At 30.1% G+C, this 27,110-nt stretch overlaps 2 protein-coding genes and 1 long non-coding RNA gene across 3 annotated transcripts; 1 reads left to right on the top strand and 2 right to left on the bottom strand.

Moving 5' to 3' along the window:
- The first annotated feature begins 5,186 nt into the window (after positions 1 to 5,186).
- LOC109790818 (subtilase family protein) lies at positions 5,187 to 11,069 on the top strand. The gene is made up of 9 exons (XM_020350058.3): positions 5,187 to 5,337; positions 5,441 to 5,645; positions 5,751 to 5,942; positions 6,337 to 6,448; positions 7,890 to 8,451; positions 8,590 to 8,687; positions 8,782 to 9,139; positions 9,364 to 9,580; positions 10,181 to 11,069. Exons 1-9 carry the CDS (start codon positions 5,245 to 5,247, stop codon positions 10,720 to 10,722), a joined length of 2,379 nt encoding a protein of 792 aa, XP_020205647.2. The 5' UTR covers positions 5,187 to 5,244; the 3' UTR covers positions 10,723 to 11,069.
- A 5,454-nt stretch (positions 11,070 to 16,523) lies between these two features.
- Positions 16,524 to 19,768, bottom strand: LOC109790821 (receptor-like protein EIX2). The gene has a single exon (XM_020350061.3). The coding sequence runs from the start codon at positions 19,694 to 19,696 to the stop codon at positions 16,763 to 16,765; it is 2,934 nt and encodes a 977-aa protein (XP_020205650.1). The 5' UTR covers positions 19,697 to 19,768; the 3' UTR covers positions 16,524 to 16,762.
- Positions 19,769 to 19,786: 18 nt separating this feature from the next.
- Positions 19,787 to 22,013, bottom strand: LOC114915261 (uncharacterized). The gene is made up of 3 exons (XR_003803217.2): positions 21,631 to 22,013; positions 21,125 to 21,272; positions 19,787 to 21,028 (listed from the first exon to the last, which is right to left on the bottom strand). It is a non-coding gene; the product is annotated as an uncharacterized LOC114915261 (long non-coding RNA).
- Positions 22,014 to 27,110: the final 5,097 nt, after the last annotated feature.

Genomic DNA, 27,110 nt, shown 5'->3' with positions numbered 1-27,110 from the left:
ATCCTTCTAGTGAAACTATCTCGAAAATAGTCCAAGATGATACAAAAAGTAATTATCAATTTTGTAGAATTTTTTTAAAAACATTTAATTCATTCTTAATTCTTAATTTTTTTGTTTATATTGATTATATAATTTTAGCCAATTAATTTTTTAAAAAATAGATAATTTTAATTCAAATGTTAAATATGTATACATTAACTATTGAAATTTAAAAAAAATTGTGATGACGACAGTGATAGAAGGAACACAACATCCGATGATAAGAGATATATGAGGACTGAGAGGATATTAAGAAGAGAAAAATAAAGAAGCTCTAAATCAAATGGTGGCAAATTAAATTGAAGAAAGTTCTAAAGATGCAGGCCCAAAATATGAAGAGGAGTACAAAATAATTTGTTGCAATTAATATTGAAGTGTGCATAACTCAAGTGACATTACTATAGCATAATAGAATGTACTGTCTTATTGATTTATTTGCAAAGTCGTCAAGAGGGTTAGTCACAAATTAAGAGGGTCGGCTGCTTATGCAAGCAGTTATACTAATTTGGAGAGAGAGAAATTTGAGCCTCAGCATGTCTTTTTCTGCTTTTTTAAAGAAAAAATTGGAGATAAAGTAATTTTGTTTTTCAACCATCCAACAGTATTAAGGATGGCAATGGGCGCCATGAGGCGAGTAATAGTAAACTTGTCCCGTCTCACCAGATGAAAATTGGTTCCATACCTATTTTATATTCGTGCGGGTATTCATTAATTTCTTAAATAGTTACGGATATTCATGAATATTTAAATATTTTAATAAATTAAAAAAATTATATTATAAATAATTTTAAGTTTATATTTAATTTCATTAAAATATTAAAAAATAAAAATTCATTGTTAATTTTGAACTTGTATTTAACGTTAATTTTATTGAAATAATAATAAAAATGCAAGATAATTAATAACTCAATATACATTAATCTCACAAGTAAGTTAAAGTCTCATCACAAAGCTACAATAATTCAATCTCATAATTTCAAATAAAAGTAAATAACTTACAATACATGAATTTTATTGGTTCAATCAAAGCTAGAAAATCAATCAAATTACATCCAACATAATTCTATAATATGCTTAACACATGTTGGTAACTTCATCAACATCACTTTTGTAAGAAAATAAGATGAGAGAGTATAGTTTTAGGATTATGTGGTACAACAATAATTAGGATATTTAAAAAATATTATTAAACGGGTACCCGCGGGTATGAATATTATCATACCCACCCCGCCCCATTTATAAACGGGTAAAAAATTATCCGTCCCCATTATCTGCGGGTACCCAGTTAACCTATCCATTTATTATTCGTAACGGGTTTTACCCGCAAATACCCGCAGGTACAGGTATTTTTGCCATCCCTAAACAGTATGTTAAGTATACTCTTACATTGTTATTTGCCGTGAGATGGAAGAGATGAGACTGTGATTTAAGTGGATTTAAAGATAAATGAGAGTATTAAAAAAAATCATTAACATGAGGTGATTTGCATAAAAAAATAATAAAAAGATAAAAAAAAATGTAATTTAATCATCACTTATTCTCAATTTGGCCATGCAAAAAATACTTACGATTTTTGATTATGTATATATATAGTCGAATATATAATTAATTTATATTATTTTTACTTATTTATTTTTAACTAAATAAATAATTAATAATAATAAATAAATAAATAAATAAAAATTAAATAATTTATTTATATATAATATTAGGGATGGCAATGGGCCCCATAGGGGCGGGTAATAGTAAACTCACCCCGCCCCGCTAGATGAAAATTGACCCCGTACCCACTCCATATCTATCCGGATATCCATTAAGCGGGTATCCATGAATTTCTTGTATACCCACGGATATTCGTGGATATCCATGGATATTTATAAATTTTGTAAGAAATTAAAAAAATTATATTATAAATAATTTTAAATTTATATTTAATATCATTGAAATATTAAAAAATAAAAAATAAATGTTAATTTTAAACTTGTATTTAATGTTAATTTTGTTGAAATAATAATAAAAATGCAAGATAATCAATAATTTAAAATACATCAATCTCACAAGTAAGTTAAAGTCTCATCACAAAGTTACAATAATTCAATCTTATAATTTCAAACGAAAGTAAACAACTTAAAATGCATCAAAATTTATTGGTTCAATCAAAGCTAGAAAATTAATCAAATTACATCCAACATAATTTTATAACATGCTTAATATATATTGGTAACTTCATCAACCTCACTTTTATAAGAAAATAAGAAGAGAGTGTAATTTTAGGGTTATGTGGTACAAGGATAATTAGGATATTTATGAAATATTATTAAACGGGTACCCGCGGGTATGGATATCATCATACCCACCCTGCCTCATTTATAAACGGGTAAAAAATTATCCGTCTCCATTATATGTGGGTACCCAATTAGTCTATCCATTTATTATCCGTAGTGAATTTTACCCGCAGGTGCGGGTAATTTTGCCATTCCTATATAACATACTATTTTAAAATACTATTTTTTATTTTTCACTCTTTCATTTTTTTCTTTTATTTATTTTCTATTAAATTAATTCTTAATTATTCTTTATCATTCTTTTTTCTCTCCCAAACAAAAAATTAAGATATTGAACAATGTTTAAACTTTCCCCCCTCAAGTATTTTAAAATAGACTTACATTAAAAAACTTTGGAGAAATTTTTTATCCCCATAATGATTTTATCTTATTTGTCAAGATTATTCGGATACTCATACCAATTATTTTAGAGTTCAAGTTATTTTATTTCTCCATTTATCAAAATGAAAGGAAAGACATAGTTACAACTTGCAGCCCAGAACCCTGCGTGCATTTCTTTTTTGACCGCATGCCCTGTCATCCGAGACTAGTACTTTCACCTCTTTGATTCAGTGATTCTGGGAATATATGAACTTAATTTGTTTTAAACTTTTTTCCCACAAAGCCAGTTTACATAGCACATTTGTGTTTTTTTTTTTTTTTTACTTATTTTATCTTTAAAAGATATATTACAAAAATTAAAGGGACCACTTTATAATGTTACCACAATTTTATCTTTAATAAACATTTTTTCCTATTACAAACACTCTTCATTTATGTCGGTAAAAACTAAAATTTCTAATCGCACATTAGTTTAAATACCCCAGTTCTGAAACGTAAAATACTGAATTAGAGCAATAATGTAAAAATTGACAAATTCTTACCCTTGCATCAACTAAATAACTGAGAGAGAAAAAGAGGAAGTGAAAGAGGAGAAGAGATGATTATGTTATATTCTCTGTGTTTTAATCCTCAAAAGATGCATGGTGTATTTATAGAAGGAAAACTTGACCATTGCATCAACTAAATAACTCGAATATTAAAAGACAATTAATAACGTTTATACTTTAAAACAACAATGATCAGCTAATAAAATCACACTAGGTGTGCCAAAAAAAACACACACACATTACAATAAAATTTAAAAAGACCTGAAACATTTAATCATTAAATAAAGGTTGAAAAGTATTAAAAAGAAATTATTTAATAAAGATGTTAAACTCTTTTTTAGCTATATGTTTAAAGTGGAGATTGAATGTCAATCATTAATTAAGGAGTAGAAGTGTCAAAACACTATATCTAACAATTTTAAAGGATTAAATTTCAAATGGATAAAAAATCTTATTAATATTGCGAGGATATTCAACAGTTAGTTACATTATTATCCATTCGTGATAGGGCTCTTCAAATAGTTGAATTAAACTAAATTATATGTGAATTAAACTAAACTAAAATTGTAGTTTGATTAAATTGAATTGAACTAAAAAATAGTTCCAAAAAATTAAACTAAACTACTTTATATTTTAGTAAATTATAGTTTTTAAATTTGAACTATACTATAATTTATACTAAACTAACTTATTATTATTATTATTATAAACTGAATTCAAATACATTTTAAAAAAATATCTTTTTACTTTTTAATTTATAATTTCTTTATGGTCAAACTTATGATAAAAATAAATAAATAAATTTATCATAGTCCATGATTATTATGCTATTTTTTAGTAATTTGATTTTTTGACGAATTCATAAACTACTTTGATGTTATAAAACAAAGACTATGAACAAAAACAAAGTATCTAAATAAAAGCTTTAATTTTCAATGAGTTTACTGATCTTATTAATTATTAAATAAAAAATTTAAAAATAATATTTAAATATTACATGTAATTATTGTTTTAATTAATGCCTTCTTTACAAAATAGTATGACTTTTAAAGAATATTATAAAAATATATACTGTTATTTTATAATGTTGTAAACTCAATCGTTAAACTTAACCAATTAATATTATAATTTTTTTATTAAAATAATAATATTTTTTTACATAAAAAATAAAATTATTTGGATAATAAAGAGATAAGTTTGTACACACATATATAATACATTTTTCTAATTTTTATAATAATTATATTAAAAATATAGAAAGAGTAATAATTATCAAACGCATATAAATTTTTATTCAATTAATAAATGAAAATTAATTTTTTTTAATCCTGTAAATTAAATCACCATAAAAAATTCTGTAACCAAAACAAAAATGTGTAGTTGTGCACAGTAACACTAAACCACTAGTATACTGATTCAACGGTAGACAATAGGCGAAATTGAAAATTTATGAAAAAGATATTAATAATGAGAATACAGTTTTATTAAGAGTTTGACCTAACAAACTACTATTTAAAAAATAGTTTTATATTTATAAAATTGAACATAAAACTTATTTTAGTTCAATTTTTTTATAAAAATAATTTAGTTTTTTCTAGTTTAATCTAATTTAGTTATTTATTAGTTTAGTTCTAATTAATTATTTATAACATTTTCTAATTATAACTTTTTTTTATAACTAAAGTGCACTAAAAATAATAGTTTAGTTTTTAAAAACTAAACTTAAACTATAATTTAGTTTAATTTTTATAAAAATTAGTTTTTAAATTTAAAATATAATTTAGTTTAGTTTTTATAAAAATTAATTTAGTTTTTTATAGTCTAATTTAGTTTAGTTTTTACAATAATTTAGTTTAATGTAGTTTTTTAAACACCCCTAACGAATGATTACCCTCATGAGAGTTAGATAAGGTGAAGCGTTGGTTAGACATTCGTGTAATCTCTAGCTATAAATTAATATCTCATATTTATGAAATTGCATTAGTTTACAAATGGCAATTAAGAGCATCATTTCTGCAACTTATTTCCTACTCTTTCTCCACCTTCTCCTTCGCTTGGCCTCATGCAGTACCAAAAGGAACCAGGTCTTTCATTTTTCATCCAATTCTTTTTTTTCTCTTTTCTTTTTGTCATGTCATCTATGTAGAGTCTCATGCATGTGAAACAATTTTTCTATGGTTCTCACAGGTTTATGTAGTTGAGTTGTTTGGAGAGCACTCTAGTAGTGGAGATCATAAAACACTGCATGAAGTAGAAAATGCCCATCACTCTTTTTTGCTTTCAGTGAAAGAAACTGAGGAGGATGCTCGAGCTTCCCTTCTTTATAGTTACAAACACACTATCAATGGCTTTGCAGCATTGCTTACTCCGAAAGAAGCCAATAAGCTCTCTGGTAAAAAAAAAAAAACTAAAATAATTCTTCAACCGTTTTCGTGTTATTTTTTTTTTATCTATTTATCCATATATCTATGTGACGTTTGAAAGAAAACGTGGACAGAAATGGAGGGGGTGGTCTTTGTGCATAAGAATCAGCCAAGGATCTACTCTTTGCACACCACAAGGTCATGGAAATTCGTGGGGTTAGATGGGCCCTTAAATCCTCAGGAAGAACAATTCAATCACACAAATGAAGACTTGCTAACCAGAGCAAAATATGGGAAAGATATCATTGTAGGAATGATTGATAGTGGTAATTAATCAATATATATATATAAATATTTTCCTACTCGTGTCTTTGGTTTTATATCCCGCATATAATTATAAACAATAATGTTATTCTTACAATATTTGTTTACTTTCTATCTCCTGTATCATATTACCTATATATATATCCTAGCTATTTCACATTTCTGATATCTTCTTTGTTATTTCTTTTCTGTCTCTAGATCTCTCTTTGTTATAGATTTTTTTGTGAAAAAATATGTATATATAGCATTACTCTAATTAAATTTGGCTGTTCTTATTTTACTGCATTCCATACAATTAATTTATTATTATGTAATTATAACTAATGAACAGTATTGCACCAAACCAGAGAGCAATGAGTGTGTCAGTGTGTGTGATGACTGTGTTTTTACTTGCAGGTGTGTGGCCAGAGTCAAAGAGCTTCAGTGATGAAGGGATGGACCCTGTTCCGACAAAATGGAAAGGAGTGTGCCAAAATGGAACTGCTTTCGATTCCTCTCAATGCAATAGGTGATTAATTGCTTTTCATTATACCACTAGAACTTCTCTTATACTTTTTTCTCTCTTTAATTAATTTGGAGGACATTCAATATTATTCATGAATGTCAATCATTTTTAATTAGTTCTTATGTATGAATATTTTGTAAATTTTTACTGAAACGGCTAATAAGGAATTTGCCTTTTGCTAATTAATAGTGAACTTGTAACTTGCAAGACATATATATTTAAGGTTGGAGTTATATTTCATAGAAAGAAATACTTGAGCAGTTTGATTTTATTTCTTTTCTTCAAGGACTCATAGCAGTTTCTATAAACTTGTGATTTCTTTGTCAAGCTTCAATATTCTAGTTTATTATTATTATTATTATTATCGTTGAATGTATTATAATGATGACAAGACAATTGTCTTTTTGACATGAAAGTTCTTCAATGAACTTTGGAACCTTTGAATAGGTTTCCTTTTATAAATTAGCCAATATTTGTAGTTTCTTTTTTTCTTTTATTTAATCTTGAACGAGTGGCTTAAATATTACGAAAGTAAAAGTTCAATTCTTATCTGTTGCATAAACGATCATCATGTCATTGTCATGGTATACAAATATTCATATATTTATTTTAAAGATAATCAAATTATGGAAAATGTGCATAGAGGTATCCAATAGCTTGCAAGCTAAGGAAGAATATATTTTTAAGGGAGAATGTACTGTGATATCATTTTTATCAATGAGGTTTTCTCTAGATGGTCCTTGATTAATTTTCCGAGACACAATGATAAGGTCAAAAAGGCATTTTCAAATCCAGCTTTTGCGATGCGTGGGGTTAAATTCTAAATACAATATCTATAGAGCTTGTTCGTATTTATATGATTTCTAGCTTTTGTCCTTTTGACTTAATTGTTTTTTGGCTTCTTTTATTTTTCATCTTGTGAGCCTCTCTATTCCACAGAGTCTTGTTTTATTAGTCAAGACTCAAGAGTGCATTCTTCTTCTTTTTTCATTTTTGGTTCTGTCAATGTCTTTTCTCTTGGCTTGTGGTGTGTGACTATATATACATATACCATTCTCCCATAGTCTAGATATAGATGATTGAAGGAAAAGAAAAGAAAAATGCCCAATTATTGAAGAGCTCTATGCGGAAATGGTCAGTGCATGCCAAAACACCAAAACATAAGCACGAGAGAGAGAGAGAGAGACAGAAGAAGAAAAAAAATGACATGTAAACTACAAGACAACGTTTTCATCTGTATGTATTCAAACGATAGACTGATGAAAATTATGTAGCTCTGACAAGTCTTGCTTTGGTTACTCGTGATACTTTTGAATCTCTCAATCTTGGGTATTTGAAAGAGACGTATTATTATATATATTTATATAACACTTTTATATATTTATTTTTTTCATTATATCACCCGTCTTATCTATTTCTTAAAATGTATTATATGTTAATGCAGAAAGATCATTGGAGCTCGTTACTACTTGCATGGGTATGAAAGTATATATGGCCCTCTAAACGAAAAGGAAGATTACAAGTCAGCACGTGACAAAGATGGACACGGAAGCCACACAGCTTCAATAGTGGGAGGGCGTGCAGTTGCGAACGCATCAGCCATGGGGGGCTTTGCGAAGGGGACGGCCCAAGGGGGTGCCCCACTGGGCCGGCTGGCCATATACAAAGCGTGTTGGCCCATTAAGGGGCAGTCAAAGAGCGATGGCAACGTGTGCACAAACATTGACATTCTCAAGGCCATAGATGACGCCATTGGTGACGGCGTTGACGTCATAAGCATTTCCATTGGGTACAGTGCACTGATCTCATATGAGGAGGATGTGATCGCCAGGGGGGCATTGCATGGTGTGAGGAAGAACGTAGTGGTGGTGTGTAGTGCTGGCAACTCTGGCCCTTCACCTCACACTTTGTCCAACCCTGCACCCTGGATCATCACTGTCGCTGCTAACACTGTTGATCGTTCCTTTCTTGCTACAGTTAAGCTTACCAATGGCACACGCATTCAGGTCATTCAACTTATTGAAAATTGAAACTCATTTCTTCTAAAATACAATATGCATTACATATTGGATGCCTACATGATCAACTTTAACTTAAAAATTGGAACTCATTTGAATTATAATTTTTGTCTTTGTTAATATCAGGGTCGATCAATTACTCCAGTCCACATGGGAAATAGCCTCTACCCATTGGTTCTAGCTGGAGATGTTGAGCATCCAGGCTTGCCTAGTACAAATTCTGGGTGCTTTTTCAACACTAGTTTTTTCTACCTCTTCATGTATTCTGATTATTTGACTAATAATAAATTGAATAAGATTATTTAATTAATCTTGCAGGTATTGCCTGGACAATACCCTTCAACCCAACAAGGTAAGAGGGAAGATAGTTCTCTGCCTTAGAGGGCAAGGGGAAAGGCTAAAAAAAGGCTTAGAAGTTCAAAGGGCTGGTGGGGTTGGTTTTATCCTTGGCAACAATAAAATAAATGGGAACGATGTACCCTCTGATCCTCATTTTATTCCAGCCGCTGGTGTGTCCTATGAGAATGCCTTAAAACTAATTCACTATGTCAATTCTACTCCAAATCCAATGGCACAAATTCTACCAGGAACAACAGTGTTAAATACCAAACCAGCACCCTCCATGGCCTCCTTTTCTAGCAGGGGTCCAAATATAGTTTACCCCAATATTCTGAAGGTATTTTTTATATACATGAATCATGATCACTATTTTTATTATCTTTATAAAAATATTTAGATAATTAGTCTGTCTCAAATGTCCTTTGCTTTTTGAGAAGGCATGTCACTGTTCTCATAATACTTTACTAAACATAACGGTTGGAATCTTGTGTACCTCATCATGCAATTGATTTATCTCTTGTACATATGTCTAAAATTTCTTTAATCATCTTGGACTTTCAGCCTGACATTACAGCTCCAGGAGTAGACATATTGGCAGCATGGACCGCTGAAGATGGCCCCACACGAATGACATTTTACGACAATCGAGTAGTTAAATACAACATTTTCTCTGGAACTTCAATGTCATGCCCTCACGTGGCTGCTGCGGCAGTTCTTCTCAAAGCCATTCACCCTACTTGGAGCACTGCTGCTATAAGATCTGCTCTCATCACTACAGGTAACTTCAAGATCAAAATCCACTCATGAGATGATCCACCTAGTTCTTCGCACCAAATGGCCATATAGAGGCAGTAATAAACATGTTTTGCTGCTACACCTGATCATATATATATATAGACCAATCTAATTTGAAAAACCAGCAAATAAAGTAATACTATTCAATTGGTCATCTATTATAAAAATCAACAATCATATCATACTGATATTTATACGAGAGAATATTTTATAAAAATTATAATTTTATTATTTTTATAAATTTATTTTATACATAATTTTATTTTATTTTTTGATTACTATCAAAAAGTTTTTTAATTATTAAAATATATATGTATTTTATAATTTTTTTTTATTTTATCGATATTAAATTTTGTTTGTATTCTAATAATATGTCAATTTATAATTGAATGACAATCCAAAAAAAAAAAACCATTACACTTTCCTGATTAAATTTTTAATACTTTGCAATTATATAACAAACAATTCAAAATTTAGCTTGATCACGGTAACTAGTGTGTATACTGCAAACATTATCCTCAACGCACTGAAATTCCATGCCATGTATTTCAATTTTCCTGAACTGAATCCTGTTCTCTTGCAGCCATGGCAACAGACAACACTGGCAATCCATTGACTGATGAAACTGGAAATCCTGCAACGCCTTTCGCAATGGGGTCTGGCCACTTCCACCCCAAAAGAGCAGCAGATCCTGGTCTGGTTTATGATGCCTCCTACATGGACTACCTTCTTTACACTTGTAGCCTTGGAGTGACTCAAAACTTTAACATTACATATAACTGTCCAAAGTCATTTCCTGAACCGTTTGAGCTTAACTATCCATCCATACAAATCCATAGGCTCAATTACACCAAGACTATTAAGAGGACAGTCACCAATGTTGGTAGGAGAAGGAGTGTTTACATGTTTAGTGCTGTGTCACCAAAGGAATACTCCATCACAGCTACTCCAAACATTCTGAAATTTAATCATGTTGGGCAAAAAATGAACTTCGTCATCACAGTGACAGCAAACTGGGGTCAGATACTAACCAAGCATGAGCCAGATAACTACTATTTTGGATGGTATGCATGGACTCGCGAACAACACGTTGTAAGAAGCCCAGTGGCAGTGTCTTTTCCATAAAATAACATTCTATCTTACTTTCATTAACTTATTGAAGTGTTTTTTCCTTCTGAGATTTTTCTTGTGCTTTCCAAAAGGCCAAAGGCCAAATAATTTGAGAATCTTGGAGAAACAGGAAACGAAACAGATAGGATACAGATTATTAGAGGATTGAATTAGTGTTCTCATACAACATCAACACTAATGACATAGTTGTTTCTTCCTGCTGCTTCTTTTCTTTTGTTCCCTCCCTCACACATACTTAGATCGTTGGGAATAAGATGTATGCCCAAGATTGTTGGGAATAAGATGTATGCCCAAGGTCTAATCTATCTTATATGTATTAATAAGATTGTACTTTATTATTATATTTATTGATTATGAGAAATAATTAATATGATAAAGTCTTCATTAAAATTAAAGACTTCTTTTTTTATAAGAGATTATAATAATGAGAAAAACAAGTCTCTTTTAATTTTATCTAAATTATTCTTGATCGTAAGATTAGTAAGGATATGACATTATTAATCCACATAGATCAATATATGTGTAATAATTTTTATTGGATAGAGATTAATAGATCTTATTTATTAAATTACTCATAAATAGTGCATATAGGAATATGACTATTGAACATATTTTATAAAGAAGAATTTCTAATAGTTATATATTATTTTAAAATTTCGTCAATAGAAAATTCTTAAGAAGAAATATATAATTTCCTTATACTTGAGATTATCATAATAATTAACAAGATATTTATTATATTTTGATTTCGAACACCTAATACTTAAAGGTGTTAGTTGAATGATTATTGAGTGTAATTAAATTCTTGTACATGTAGAATTAAATGATTAATCAATAAGGAATTCATCGACTCTTGGTAATGAGTTTAAGCTTTATAATGAAAATAAGGACCTTGGCCAAGGCAATTGAAATAATAAAGAAAAATGGATTTTTCTTGTATTTTTTATTATACGTTAACTTATTAGAATTTGGCAATTAAACCATATTCTAAAGTTAATTTATAGTTGTAAAATGATGGAAGGAAATTTTATGTTAATCTTCTAAAGGTTATTGAAAATATTATTTCATACTATCCGGACATTAAAGAGTGTTGCTAGACGCCAACCTTGATTAGTAAATTAATGTAATTAATTTACTATCGATTTAGTTTTGAACCTACAGAGTCACACTAACAAGTGTTCTAATCTTTGCTCAAGAAAATAAAATATTGTTTATTTATTTTTGACTGGCATCAAAATATAAATAATATTTATTTCTATTAAGATAGAAAAACACGTCAATTTTTAAATTTCAAATTGAAAGATTCAATTTGAATTTTGATCTAGTCAAAAGTAGTTTTGATAAGAAAAGATAAAAACTATTTTTTGGATATTTGATAATTCATATTTTTTAGAAGATAGGATATGGATGTTGTTGCTGATAGAATATATATGTTTACATATTTATAAATATACAGTTCTACTGTGGATAAAAAATAAACAGAAAAAAACATAAGAAAATTAGTTCTTTTCTCTCTTATATTCTCTGCTGAAAAATTGTTCGATGAAGAGATTGACAAGCAAAGATTAGTCTTGGTGTGAATACACGTGGAACCTTCATAGTTTTGAAGAAAAAATTTTAAAATTTAGACTTTAACCAGGTAAACTTTATTTACTTTCATAGATATCTTATTAATTATCATGTGTGATTTTAGCATAAAATAGATCTTTATATATCATAAATCAAAATTATTCTGCATATTTTCTTTGAATACTAAAATATATTGGCAAATCTTCCTATAGCGAGTTGATATCACGGTTTAGCCTTACATTAAGCACTCTCCAACAGCCAACAGGCGCAGATATTTGTGAGGATCTTTCAAATGCTTTTGAATATTTAGACTTGATATATTGTTAAAATTTTACAAACCTAACATATGCATATATCACATAAATGTAAGTTATCAAGTAAAACTCCGAAAGAAAAAAGCAGCAGTGATTCAGTTCTTTATCAACGTACGAACAACAGCAACAGATTCAAGAAACATACACAAGAAACTAATATGAAAATTGTAACTAATCTACCATACATAGTGGGATATGACTATATATCCTTGTGGTTACCATGGTCATCACCATTCACCTGCATTCTCAGTTTCTTTCCGTGTACAAACCTGTGTTTTGCACATGCCAAATTAACTGCAATCAAAACCAAAAGCTTGTCTCTCATGTCAAACACAAACCCGAAATATGCATGTCTCCAAGACCTCTTCAACACCAAACTGCCACACACAAACCAGAAGCCCGTAATGTACCCCACAGCTATGCTTGCATATAACCCCAACCTTTCAATCTTCTCATCATCTTCCCTAGCACCATCTTCACCATCTTTTACTTCCTCTCCATTTCTATGCAACAATGATGAGCAATCAGTTGGTAGCGGATCTCCACAAAGGTAAAGGTAAGGGTTGCTTACATTAATCGATGGATCATTAAAGGTCCCGAACTGATTAGCAACCGGAGTTTGTCCAGACAAATTGTTGTATGACAAGTTCAAATAGCTCAAGAAAGTCATGGAAGCCATGCTTGGAGGGATTGGACCCAAAAGACGGTTGTGCGAAAGGTCTAGACTTTCTAAATTTGTTAATGATCCAATGTTCTTGGGTATGTGCCCAGTTAGCTTATTCCAAGACAAATTCAGGGCACCCTCTGTAAACTTCTCTGGTATCTCTCCAGAAAGGTGATTGATAGAAAGGTGATTGCAGCATCCATTAGCTCAAAGAGACAAGTTGGCTCACTTGAACAAGTCCTTCATAAATGCTCCAAGTGGTGCTTCTGTTCTTGCATGCTTAAGCAGTTAAAGTCACTCGCGTAAGTGAGCATAGGATCGCTTAGAGATTGTTTAACTCTCGCTCTAAGTGAGAACTCCCAATGCTATAATACTCTCGATCTTATCTCGTTTAAGATCAAACTGGCTCGTTTAGAGCTTGACACAATTAACTTTCTCAAGGACCTTATTGACCATTGCTCCTTCTATTTCTTTCTTATGTCTCAAAAATTAACAAAAAGAAGTATTAAAAACACCTAAAAAAACTTAAAAGGCTATTAATTAACAAAACCAATTCAAAATACTTATTCTTTTTGATAGAAACTAAACTCCAAAGCATAAGATATTCCTGAAAATTTCTTAAATTGAGTAAAAGATATGACATATTTGGCAATTACCACTGGTGCATCTTCCTAGCTTCTCTTGGTGGTTGTTCATGTCATCTAGTTATGTTTATATATATATATATATATATATATATATATATATATATATATATATATATATATATATATATATATATATATATATATATATATATATATATATATATATATATATATATAAAGAGGGTTTAAATGATACTAGTATAATTTTTACCTATTATTACAAAATACTTAATAACTTTTAATTAAATATAAATTTTTTAAAACTTACCATTAGATAAAAAGTTTTTTACTCCTATATCATATATACAAAAAATTTATATTAATCTAAAATAATTTGATATCTCATTCTTATATAACAAAATTAACGTGATATATATATATATATATATATATATATATATTTCAAAATATATTAAAATATGAACTCTTTGATTATATTCAAACTATTGTTCAATTTTTACAAAATTTGATATACATATACAAGATAATATGAAGTTATAATTCAACAATTAGTTTCACAAAATTCATATTTAATTAAAAGTTATTGAGAGGTATAATAGTTGGTAAAAGTTACACCAGTATTGCTTGAATCATCCTCTCTCTCTTTATATATATGAGGAGGGTTCAAACGACACCGGTGTAACTTTTAGTAATATATATATATGGGGAATGCTAATATACTCCCACTTATTTTTTAGTTGAAGTATGTTAGCAACCTACACTAAAATTTTAGGACAAAAAAACTACTCATTTCTTTTGATTTGATTAATTTATACAAAGGATATTATAGTAATTTAATTTAATTTTAAATAAAAATAAAATATTTTCTCTCTCTTATTAACTTCATTCTCTAAATCATTTCTCTCTCCTATTAAATTTTCTCCAATCCATTTCTTTTTCTTATTAAATTCTTTCTCTAACTTATTTATCTCTTTCCTATTAAATTCATTCTTTAACTCATTTCTCTTTCATCTCTTATGATGTCTCCTCTTTCTCTCTGAACAAATAAAAAATTAATTAATCAAAATAAATAAATGAACTGGAGAATGAAGTTAATAAGAGAGAGAAAATGTTTTATTTTTATTTAAAATTAAATTAAATTACTATAATATCATTTGTATAAATTAACCAAATCAAAAGAAATGAGTGACTTTTTATCTTAAAATTTTGGTGTAGGTTGCTAACATACTCCAACTAAAAAATAGGTGGGAGTATATTAGCATTCCCCAATATATATATATATATATATATATATATATATATATATATATATATATATATATATATATATAAAACAGAGGAAGGGTCCACTTACTCCTAAAGTAAATCTTGGTAAACTTATTTTGTTCTATAACTCATGTTCTACATTAAATTTCAATGATCTAACAGTTAAATTAAAAGTTCTTAATGCATAGATCAAGCTTGTAAAGTTTTAAAAAATTTGAAAATTATTTGATATTTTAATTTATTAATTCAAATAAATGTATAATATATATATATGGGAGGAATCAAATAATATCGATGTAACTTTTATTAACTATTACATTGTTTAAACTTTATATTAGATGTGAATTTTTCAAAAATTACCGTTAGAATATAAGTTCCTTACTCCTATATCATTTATACAAAAGATTTATATTAATATAAGATGATTTAATACATCATTCACATAGATCAAAATTCATGTAATATATACATTGCAAAATATACTAAAAATAAAAACAATTTGATTACCTTCAAATAGTTTTTCAATTTCTACAAAATTTGACATAAATATACAAGATAATATTAAATAATTCAATGGATTAATCGATAAAATTCATATCTAATATAAAGTTATTGAGTAGTGTAATATGGTCAAGATTTATTAACACAATGATGTCAAGTTAATGAAATGACACCTTCAATAATTTTTTATAAAATGCAAATTTAACTAATCCAACTATTATATTTGATGATTTTAGACTCATAATCATGCATATAAATTTTCAAATTATTTGGACTCTTCTAAATATGTAATCTAACAATAGATATTTACATGTATTTTAAATATTATTTTATACATTGAAATAAAATGATAAGATGAACTACCAAATAATTTATAATTATATACAATTTATATACTTGATCTAATTAGTAAAATTATCAAATACATCATTTGAATTGATTCAATTTACATTTTTATAAAAAAAATATTGAAATATATATATATATATATATATATATATATATTATTTTAAAACAAGGGGGGCTTGTGTTTCGAAATAACAATAATAAATAAATATAATAATAAAAACAATTTTTATTTGATATGAAGCCTAAGGTGGTGATAATTGTTGATTTTGTTTTTGATGGCTTGTGTTTCCCTAATCTGGGGCAAATCCAAGGTGTCATTGGAACTTGGAAGAGTGTGGCTTAAAAGGTTTCTCCCATTGTGGTTGTGGGCATCTGTCAAGAGAATAAGTCAAAGGAGACGTGGCTGACTCCTAACATGTACAAAAAACTCGACATGAATTTGGGTGCAAATCCTAATGCAGCCACGGTAGCTGAGGTTACAACGATCGTTCAAAAGATAGCATGATTCCAAATATATTACTAAAATTTTACAAATCATATGAATATATCACATAAATGTATGTTATCAAGTAAAAGTCCTAATGAAAAAAAGCAGCACTGATTCCATTTCCTTATTTACCTATGGACAACAGGAACGGATTCAAGCAACATACGCGAGAAACTTACATATGACAATTGTAACTAATACACCTTACAAAGACAGTGGGACATGAGTATATGACTGATATATATCATTGTTGTTGTCACGGTCGTCACATGCATTCTCAGATTCTTTCCAATCCAAACCTCCGTTTTGCACGCGCCAAATTAACTGCAATCAGAACTAAAAGCTTGTCTCTCATGTCAAACACAAACTTGAATTGTGCATTTCTCCAAGATCTCTTCAACAACAAACTACCAAACACTAACCAGAAGGCCGTAATGTACCCCACAGCTATGCTTGCATATAACCCCAATCGTTCAATCTTTTCATCATCTTCATCAGCACCATCTTTTTCTTCCTCTCCATTTCCATGCAACAATGATGAGCAGTCAATAGGTAAAGGATCCCCACAAAGGTAAGGGTTGCCTGCATAAACCGATGGATCATTAAAGGTCCCAAACTGATTAGCAATCGGAATTTGTCCAGACAGATTGTTGTATGACAAGTTCAAATAGCTCAGGAAAGTCATGGAAGCCATGCTTGGAGGTATTGGACCCAAAAGACGGTTGTGCGAAAGGTCAAGACTTTCTAAATCTTTTAATGATCCAATGTTGTCGGGTATGTGCCCAGTTAGCTTATTCCAGGACAAATTCATGGCACCCAAGTGAATTAGCTCAGCTAACTCCACTGGGATCTCTCCAGAAAGGTGATTGTTAGAAAGATCAATGGCGGAATACACGAGCATTCGGCTCAAATAATCAATTATTCTTCCTTTCAGCGTCAATTCTATATGCCTTCTGTAGGTTAACGAGTCATAAAAGATTGTTGGATGGGGAAGATACGCAAAGTTCGTTTGTGGCAATTTGAAACCGTGCACATCACCCAAACACGTTGGTAAAGACCCTGATATGTTGTTTTCTGCCAGATCCAATAAATGGAGGAAAGGTAGACGACATAGCTCTTCGGGAATGCTTCCACTGAGTCTGTTGCCTCTAAAAAGTAACTCTGAAAGTGAAGGAAGGTTTTTGGTTATCTCATTTGGCAGAGACCCAAAAAACCTATTGTTTCCTAGTGAAAGAGTTCTCAGAGTAGTACAATTTTGAAAGACAAAAGACAAATCTACAGAGAGATTATTTTTGCTCAATTCTAGGATAAAAAGTGAAGGTAGAGAACATATTGAAGCTGGAATTCCACCTGAAAAATTATTGTTGGATAGATCAATGGTTTGTAAATTCTGCAAACCCGTCCAAAACACGGGGATTTCCCCTCTCAAATAATTGTTGGAGAGATCAACATAAACCAATTTTTGAATCTTATTTATGGATAGTGGAATGCTCCCATTCAGGTGCTTATTTGAGAGATCCAAGAACCTCAAACCTGACATCTCCTGGCCAATATTGACTGGCACAATTCCAGACAGTAAGTTGTTCCTTAGATTGAGAACAGTGAGACCAGACCAAAGTGGGATTGAGCCCTTCAACTGGTTGAAAGCAAGGTTGACGATTGATGACAGGGTCGAACAGAAGTTCAGTTCAATCGGAAGGTAACCACTTATTTTGTTGTGAGAAAGATCTAGCTGACGAATCTGAGAGGACATGCTGTAAAGCCAACGAGGTATCTCCCCAGAAATTTTAGCATTTCTTAGGATTATCTTCAGCAAGAACACTTGGTTGTTGAGCCAATTAGGAAATGTAGGGCCAACTTGACAATCACGAATTTCAACATAATGCAAACTCTTAAAAGGTGGAATCCAATCTTGTGTCACATTAAAGATGAATGAGTTCGTTTTAGATGATACAGAGAAACCGACAATGTTTGTGAGATTATGGAAATGAATGTTTGTCATTGTACCTTCCCAATTGTTCTCGAGTAGATTTAGGAGTTGCAACTTGGTTAGTTGACCAATACTTTTTGGAATTTTCCCGTTCATCATGTTGCCTTCCAAATCCAGATAAACAAGGTTTGATAAGTTTCCTATTGATGCTGGTATAGGACCTGAGAGTGAGTTGCCTGACAATTCAAGATCATGCAAACTGTTGAATAGACCTACTGAATGGAGCAATTTCCCTGTCAAGTGATTTGAATTTAATTCTAAAAGCTTCAGACTTTGGTTGCTACATGATGACAAGGTCTCCAACATTTGAGTTATATCACCGATGAGATCATTATTAGACAAGAGTAGTCTCTGAAGCTTACAGAGATTCCCTCTGCCAAGCACAGGAAGGGGACCTCTAAGAGATGAAAAAGTGAGATCAATATCTATGAGATTACTCATATTGAACAACCATGACGGTGTTGAGGAATTAAAATAATTCCCCGATAGATCAAGCACAGAAAGTGATGTAAAATTTTCAAATGGAAGAGATGGAGGGAGAGTAACAAGCTTGCAATTAGGCAACTGTAATTCTACCAATGATGGCATCATACTCAATGCTCGAAAAAATTCATAGGATGCACTAGAAATATTAACAGAACCCATGTGAAGATACTGAAGTGAAGACAAAGCAGAGAGCCAGCTTACATCTATTATCCAAAGTGATGAAAATGCTATAGAGATATCAAGATAAAGCAAATTTGACAAGTTGCCTAGATGAGTAGGGACCATTCCAGCAAAATTAGCATTGGATAGGTCAAGATAACGCAACATATTGAGAGAACCTATAAATTTTGGAATAGTGATTCCTTCGAAGTCATTGTCACTTAGGTCCAAGTGACTCAGATGTTTCAAGTCTGTCAATGAAGGACTTATCTTACCGCCTAAGGGTAATTTATTTGTAGTGGAGCAGATTTGGGAGTACCGGAGGTGAAGCTTTAGAACGTGACCGGTTTGGTTGTCGCACTCTATACCTTTCCAATAACAACAATCTTCCCCAACCCATGAAGAAAGACAATTGGAAGCATCTTTGAGGTTTTTTTTTATTTTAAGGAGGGTCAATCTCTCTTCCTTAATGCAAAGAGTGCTAACATTAAGGCTCGTAACTACAAAGAGAGTTGATAAAAAAAGAAAGAGGAAAGGAATAACAAGATATTCAGAGAAAAGTTTTATGCCTGCCATCCTTCCCACAGAGGATGTCAGATAAAGGGTTTCAAATTAATATGTTCCAACCTCTTGATCAGTATGTATATATGTGTGTATATATAGAGAGAGAACAAACAGGCTGGGAAATTTCATGGTGCTATCTTTCTTTATGCCTTTCTTTATTTCTTCTTAATGCATTAGCATTAAATATGTTTTTTATATTGACAAACAAAATATGGTGAAGCTGTATCTGATATGGACCATCTCTGAAAAGGTCAACAAGTCAATCCAGGATGCTGCATATGCTAAATAATAGCGTTAAAATACACAGCTACTGATACAAGTTATGTATATGCAAGATAACACAATAAAAATCCTGACAAATAATTTCTAGAATCAAAATGTTCATTTGTAAATTAAAATTAGATGTAGACTACGGGCACGCCTCAAAGTTTATATCATGCCCCTTTCTAAAAGACAAATGGTAAAATATGTTGAGGTGTAAAGGTATATTGAGTTGAATTGAACTTGTTTTAAAATAAAGTCCTTTACGTGATTCTTGACTTCCCGTCCTTTTGATATATTTGTATACAATTATCAGTATTTTCTTAGTAAAGACTGGGGTGTACACAGCTTGTTAGATGTTATTTGTTGCTCTTGTATGTTTAATTTCATGATATTTCTTTCTGTACTGTAGTAAAAAAAGAGTAACACACACATATATATATATATATATATTATAATTGTTAACACCTCTCTGTCGATCTTTTTTTCCTCTTATCTTCCGGCAATATATGGTCACAAATAAATAATTGAATTAAACAGATGGATAGAATTGTAGCAAGAAAAACAGATAGATAGTCCATGTATGTTGTCCAAAAAAACACACACTAAATAATGCAAGAGATACAATGTTAGAATCGGTGTAGCAAACGTGAACAGTTTCGGTAGATATTGCTTGATCCAAGACGGCAAGAGGAATGCATAGACCAAGCACAGCATAAATTCTCATAATCATAAATCCCATTGTTTAGATGCTCTTTGGAAAATTGCCTTCAACTGTTGAGTGTCAGCTAAGAAGGAATTCAACAATCGAATCCACTGTTGAATGAGAAAGACAATATGGTCTAATAAAACTCGTAAAGAATGAATTAGCTTGGTATAATCCAGTTTCTCAAGGCATAACAGTCCACCATTACAAAGGAAAAACGGGGGGGGGGGGGGGGGGGGGAAACACCATTGAGGCATTGACTTGCACTGGTAAATTTTGCATCTCTTAACAAAAGGTAGAACATTACCTAATTGGACATGTAAGCTTCACTATACACACCTTATCTGTAGAGCCCAAATAAAGGAATATCAACTAATCTGCACAGTATTGATCATAATGAAATAGTATTGGATTTACCCTCAAATAATCGAATGTGAGCCGACAAAGATAAATTATCGCAGAACTTGAACTACCTTCCTAGTTGGTTGTCGACGAACTAGTAGATGGACCACAAATTAGAGAATTGAGAAAGTTTCCATGCACTTTGTTGCCAAATCTATTTGTGCCTTTCAGAGAAATTTTGAAAATGTAATAAATTGAGGAGATAGAAGTATAATGGTGCTGCAAAACAGAAGATTGACGTACTAAGTGAAAGTAGCAATGTTGGTTACGGCCACAGGAAAATTACCTTTTGAACAATATCGTCATTGTAATTATTCATATTAACAGAAGATTGACGTACTAAGTGAAAGCATCAGTAATCTATGCCATGAAGAAGAAATAGTAAATTATGAAATGAAAAGAGTATGTTACACAAACAAAAAGATTGATATAAAAGAATTTTTTAACTTGTAGATATCTGAGCTGACTACGTCACATTCGCTCAATCTTAATAAATAGATTTGGAAAAGTACCAAAAGAGCGTGTTAAATTACCAAAAGAATTAGAAACATATTAACGAAATGCAGGAATATCTTACTCGAAAACCCTTGAGCAATCCATTTATACTGGTACCAGATGTCATGATGTGCTTTAAAAGCACGAAGAATGACTGTGTGCAATAGGATCCAACAGCATGCAAATTATAATACTAATCCAGGCCCATCTCGATTCAGCAGAATTTTAATTTATCCAATTCTACTATTCACATGCTACTGAATTAGTTGATCAGACGAACAAATACAAAGTCCAAGGTATTAGGGATGCGGCCATCTGTGGTTTGCAAATATGTCCTATCATCTATAATACAATATTGACGAATATATCTAACGGTGTACATCATCAATCGGTTTCATTTCAGATTAAGAAAATATCTAAACTAAAAAAAATTAATTCTACTTGAAAAGAATCTAGACAAAAATTCATGAATCTGAATCAAATCAATCTAACAGAATGAATTGATTCAATTGGTAATCAAATTCAACATTATGTGTATTTTTATAATCTTGATTAAAAATATGAAAATAATAATAATAAGATCTCATAAAAGAAATACAAATCTAGCATAAAAAAGTTAATAAAAGACCTAGAATTTAAAAATCCATTTACGTACATATGCAATTCTCAATATATATATATATATATATGAGAAGAGGGATTCATATCCTCAAAAAAATAAATCTTAATAAACTCACTTCATTCAATAACTCATATTTTACATCAAATTTTAATAATTTAATCTTAAATTAAAATTTCTTAATATATAAATCAAATTTACAAAGTCTTGCAAAATGTAAAAATTATATAATACTTTGTTATATAAATTCAAATCAACGTATAAAGTATTTTTATGATTATTCGTCAATTTGAATTAATGAAACAAAGTATCAAATAATTTTTAAATTTTTTTAAAAATTGTATACTTGATCTATATATTAAAAAAATTTAATTCAATAATTGGATTATTAAAATTTGATATAAAAAATGAATTATTGAGTGAAATAAGTATATTAAGGGGGCGATTCCTTGCGTGCCCTTTGTGAGTAGATGGTTTTGGTGCCCTCTGTACGGACAGCGAATCAGGTGATGCCACGTGTTCCTTTACTCCATGTCATCCAGCGTGTTGAAATTTTGACCAGAAATTGGGTAATTGGATCTGATCCGCCCCTACACCATGATCCAACAAACCAACCTGGGTCCCTAGAATCATTTTGAAAATTTGGATTCTAGGGGATCAATTCCGACGAGGAAAATGTCATGTCCTTATAAATTGAATTGGGAGAATGGGTATCAAAGCACACCACCCTCAACGCCGACAACGCCGGCGGCAGCCTCATCCTCCGCGCCTCCACCTCCGGCGGCGGCGACGCCAGCCTCAACACCACCGACACGATTGAGGTCCTCCACAAAAAACAGGGAACCTTAAACGCCTCGTTATTCGTGTCGGAACCAAAATACGATTACTTATACTGCGGGTCGTCGCTGTTCGGGGACCTGAACCCGCAGCGCGTGAGGGAGTGGATAGCGTACCACGTGCGGTTCTTCGGGGTTAAGTCGCACTTCGTGATACACGACGCGGGTGGGGTCCACGCGGAGGTGCTGGAGGTGCTGAGGCCGTGGATGGAGCTGGGGTACGTGACGCTGCAGGACATTAGGGAGCAGGAGAGATTCGATGGGTACTACCACAACCAGTTCATGGTGGTCAATGTGGTCCCTAGAATCATTTTGAAAATTTGGATTCTAGGGGATCAATTCCGACAAGGAAAATGTCATGTCCTTATAAATGGAAAAATTTTGGGACCCGGGTTGGTTTGTTGGATCATGGTGCAGGGGCAGATCAGATCCAATTACCCAATTTCTGGTCAAACTTTCAACACGCTGGATGGCATGGAGTAAAGGAACACGTGGCATCACCTGATTCGCTGTCCGTACAGAGGGCACCAAAACCCTCTACTCACAAAGGGCACGCAAGGAATCGCCATATTAAGGGGGGTGTATTGGTTTAGGATTTTGTAGGATTTTAAAAGACTCTTTTTAAGTAAAAAAATTCATTAGTATTCAATCAGGATTTTATGTCACTTAAAAACAATCTAGTGGTATTCAATCTGGATTTTCAAGATTTTTTAAAGAGTTCATTAAAATCCATTGGTATTCATTTGAGATTTTTTACAACTTAAAAACAATCTATTAGTATTCAAAAATATAAGGATTTTAAAGGATTGTTGTGTGAGAAGGATTTTGAAGGACTTTCTAGTGTTATTTATAAATACCAAATTCATAAAACAATCCCATCCAAACTCATCGGATTTTGAAGGATTGTTTGAAGTGACTTTTCAAGAATTTCAAGTGAGTTTTTCATCTTTTTTTTTCTATGCTCCTATCTTCTCCATTTTTTCTCTGCTAATAATACTGCACTATTGTTCATTGCTCATATATAATATTGTAGTACTGTTCTCATCTCATTCCCCTATTTTGTGAAACTTCGATGTGTAAATGATAGTGTCATTGATTTGCTCTATTTTTCTGTTCGTTCTCCTTAATTGACTTGCTTTATTTTATTTTATGTAGTTAAATTTGTTCATTTATATAACACAAAAAAATGCTTGAAATCTCAACTTTTAAGTGGTAATTTTTTTTATAACACACGTCAAGAAAAGAAAAAGGTGAAAGATAATTGATATCTTAGGGGGGTGTATTGGTTTAGGATTTCGTAGGATTTTAAAAGACTTTTTTTGAGTAAAAAAGTCCATTGGTATTCAATCAGGATTTTATGTCACTTAAAAACAATCCAGTGGTATTCAATCTGGATTTTTAGGATTTTTTAAAGAGTCCATTAAAATCCACTGGTATTCATTTGAGATTTTTTACAACTTAAAAACAATCCATTGGTATTCAAAAATTTAAGGATTTTAAAGGATTGTTGTGTGAGAGGGATTTTGAAAGACTTTCTAGTGTTATCTATAAATACCAGATTCATAAAACAATCCCATCCAAACCCATCGGATTTTGAAGGATTGTTTGAAATGATTTTTCAAGTGTTTTAAGAATTTTCAAGTGAGTTTTTCATCTTTTTTTTCTATGCTCCTGTCTTCTCCATTTTTTCTCTACTAATAATACTACACTATTGTTCATTGCTCATATATAATACTATTCTCATACCATTCTCCTATTTTGTGAAACTCTAATATGTAAATGATAGTGTCATTGACTTGTTTTATTTTTCTGTTCGTTCTCTTTAATTGACTTACTTTATTTTATTCTATGTAGTTGAATTTGTTCCTTTATATAACACAAAAAAATACTTGAAATTTTAACTTTTAAGTGGTAATTTTTTTTATGACACACGTTAAGAAAAGAAAAAGGTGAAAGATGAAATTGATATCATAATCTCAACAATATATATATATATATATATATATATATATAAAAGATGAATTTGTTAGGGTTTTTGTGAGTAGAATGAGATAAAAATGGATCTTAGTAGGGGGAAGAACCCTCTTAGCATAAAAATTGCGAATTCTCTCTTTCCCTTGAATTTGTTACTCTTATCCCTCCTCCTTTTATGACTCAACAATTATTTTATTTTTTTTACTATGAATTTTTCTTTTTTATTTTTATATTATGAAATTAAGATTTTTTATATTTTAAAAAAAGAAAATTAACATAAGACATTGCAATATCTAATTTTTTAGGGTTTAGGATTTATGCCTTCATTAACTTATTTTTTAAAAAAGAAAATATTGTTAAAATATTTGTTAGAATAATTTATATTTATAAATATCGTTAAAAATTATCATATATATATATATATATATATATTCTCTATATCTAAATACTTCTGTTTATATAAAAAAAAATTATATATCTAAATATTTTTTCAGTATCGAATATACTAATTTTTTTATATAAAAAATTATCTTATGTTTCTATATTTTCGTTTTTACATTTTTTTTATAATAACTGAGGTATTTGATCCATTTGGATAGCAAAAATATATTCGATCTTGTATGATGGTGTGCTTCTAAAAATAATAATATAATTTTATTGATTTTGTCTATTATCCGTAATTATTTATATAACTATTTTTTAACATATATTGTTTTAGTAATTCAAATGGGAGATTCACAAGGAAATAATAAAGAAAAATGAAAAGAGAAAGAAAACTATGAAGCTTGGATTAAGGATGATTCCGATGAATTGTTACAATTGATAGTGAATGCTATAAAAAGAGGATAGAATATTATAGAGAATTATTATTATTATTTATCTAGACATTATTTTTTTTATTTATTTTTTTTATCTTTGACTCTTTTTAAATTTGAATGTATAATTTTTTTTAAATCTTATCAAATCTCAAAACTCCACAAAATCCCACAGAATCCATTAAAATCCTAATTTAAAAGTCTTGCAGAATCCATTAAAATCCTGATTTTAAGTCTTGTAGAATCTTGCAAAATCTTAAAAGTCATGAAAATCCTGCAAAGTCTTTTAAAATCCGCAGGATTTTTTTTAACTAAAAAAGTCCTTTAAAATCCTAATCCAATACACCCCCCTTAATCTCTACAATATATATATATATATATATATATATATATATATATATATATAAGATGAATTTGTTAGGGTTTTTGTGAGTAGAATGAGATGAAAATAGATCTTAGTTGGGGGAAGAACCCTCTCAGCATAAAAATTGCGATTTCTCTCATTCCCTTAAGTTTGTTACTCTTATCCCCCTCCTTTTACGACTCAACAATTATTTTATTTTTTTTACTATGAATTTTTCTTTTTATTTTTATATTGTGAAATTAGGACTTTTTTATATTTTAAAAAAAGAAAATTAACATAAGACATTGCAGTATCTAATTTTTTAGGGTTTAAGATTTATGTCTTCATTAGCTTATTTTTTAAAAGAGGAAATATTGTTAAAATATTTGTTAGAATAATTTACATTTATAAATATCGTTAAAAATTATCATATAATATATAACTAAAATAATATATATATATATATATATATATATATATATATATATATATATATATTCTATATATCTAAATGTTTATTCTTTAAATAATAATAATAATTACAATAATAATTATTATTATTATACTAATATTATATATATTGCATATGTAATTAGGCAAATATTTTTTTGGTGGATTGTGGATTTCCTAATCGACGTCAATTTTTAGCTCCATTTCAAGGTGTAAGATATCATTTACAAGATTTTGCAGGTCAAGGTAATGACCCTGAAAATGAGAAAGAATTGTTCAATCTTCGTCATGTGTCATTAAGAAATGTGATCGAGAAAATATTTGGTATTATTTTTATTTAAAACACAAGTAGAACTTGTATTAGTATGTGCAACACTACATAACTTTTTATGTAAAGAATGTCGTTCTGATGAATTTTCAATTGAAGCGGTAGATGAACCTTCATCTTCAATGTTACCAATTAATGAAGATCATACTTTTGAACCTATTATTCAAACCCAGGAGCAAGAGTGAAAAGACGCTAAT

This window comes from Cajanus cajan, chromosome 1 (genome assembly GCF_000230855.2).
Source record: "Cajanus cajan strain Asha chromosome 1, NIPB_CcT2T_4, whole genome shotgun sequence".
Classification (NCBI taxonomy): Eukaryota; Viridiplantae; Streptophyta; class Magnoliopsida; order Fabales; family Fabaceae; genus Cajanus; species Cajanus cajan.
This window is presented reverse-complemented; position numbering and strand designations above follow the sequence as displayed.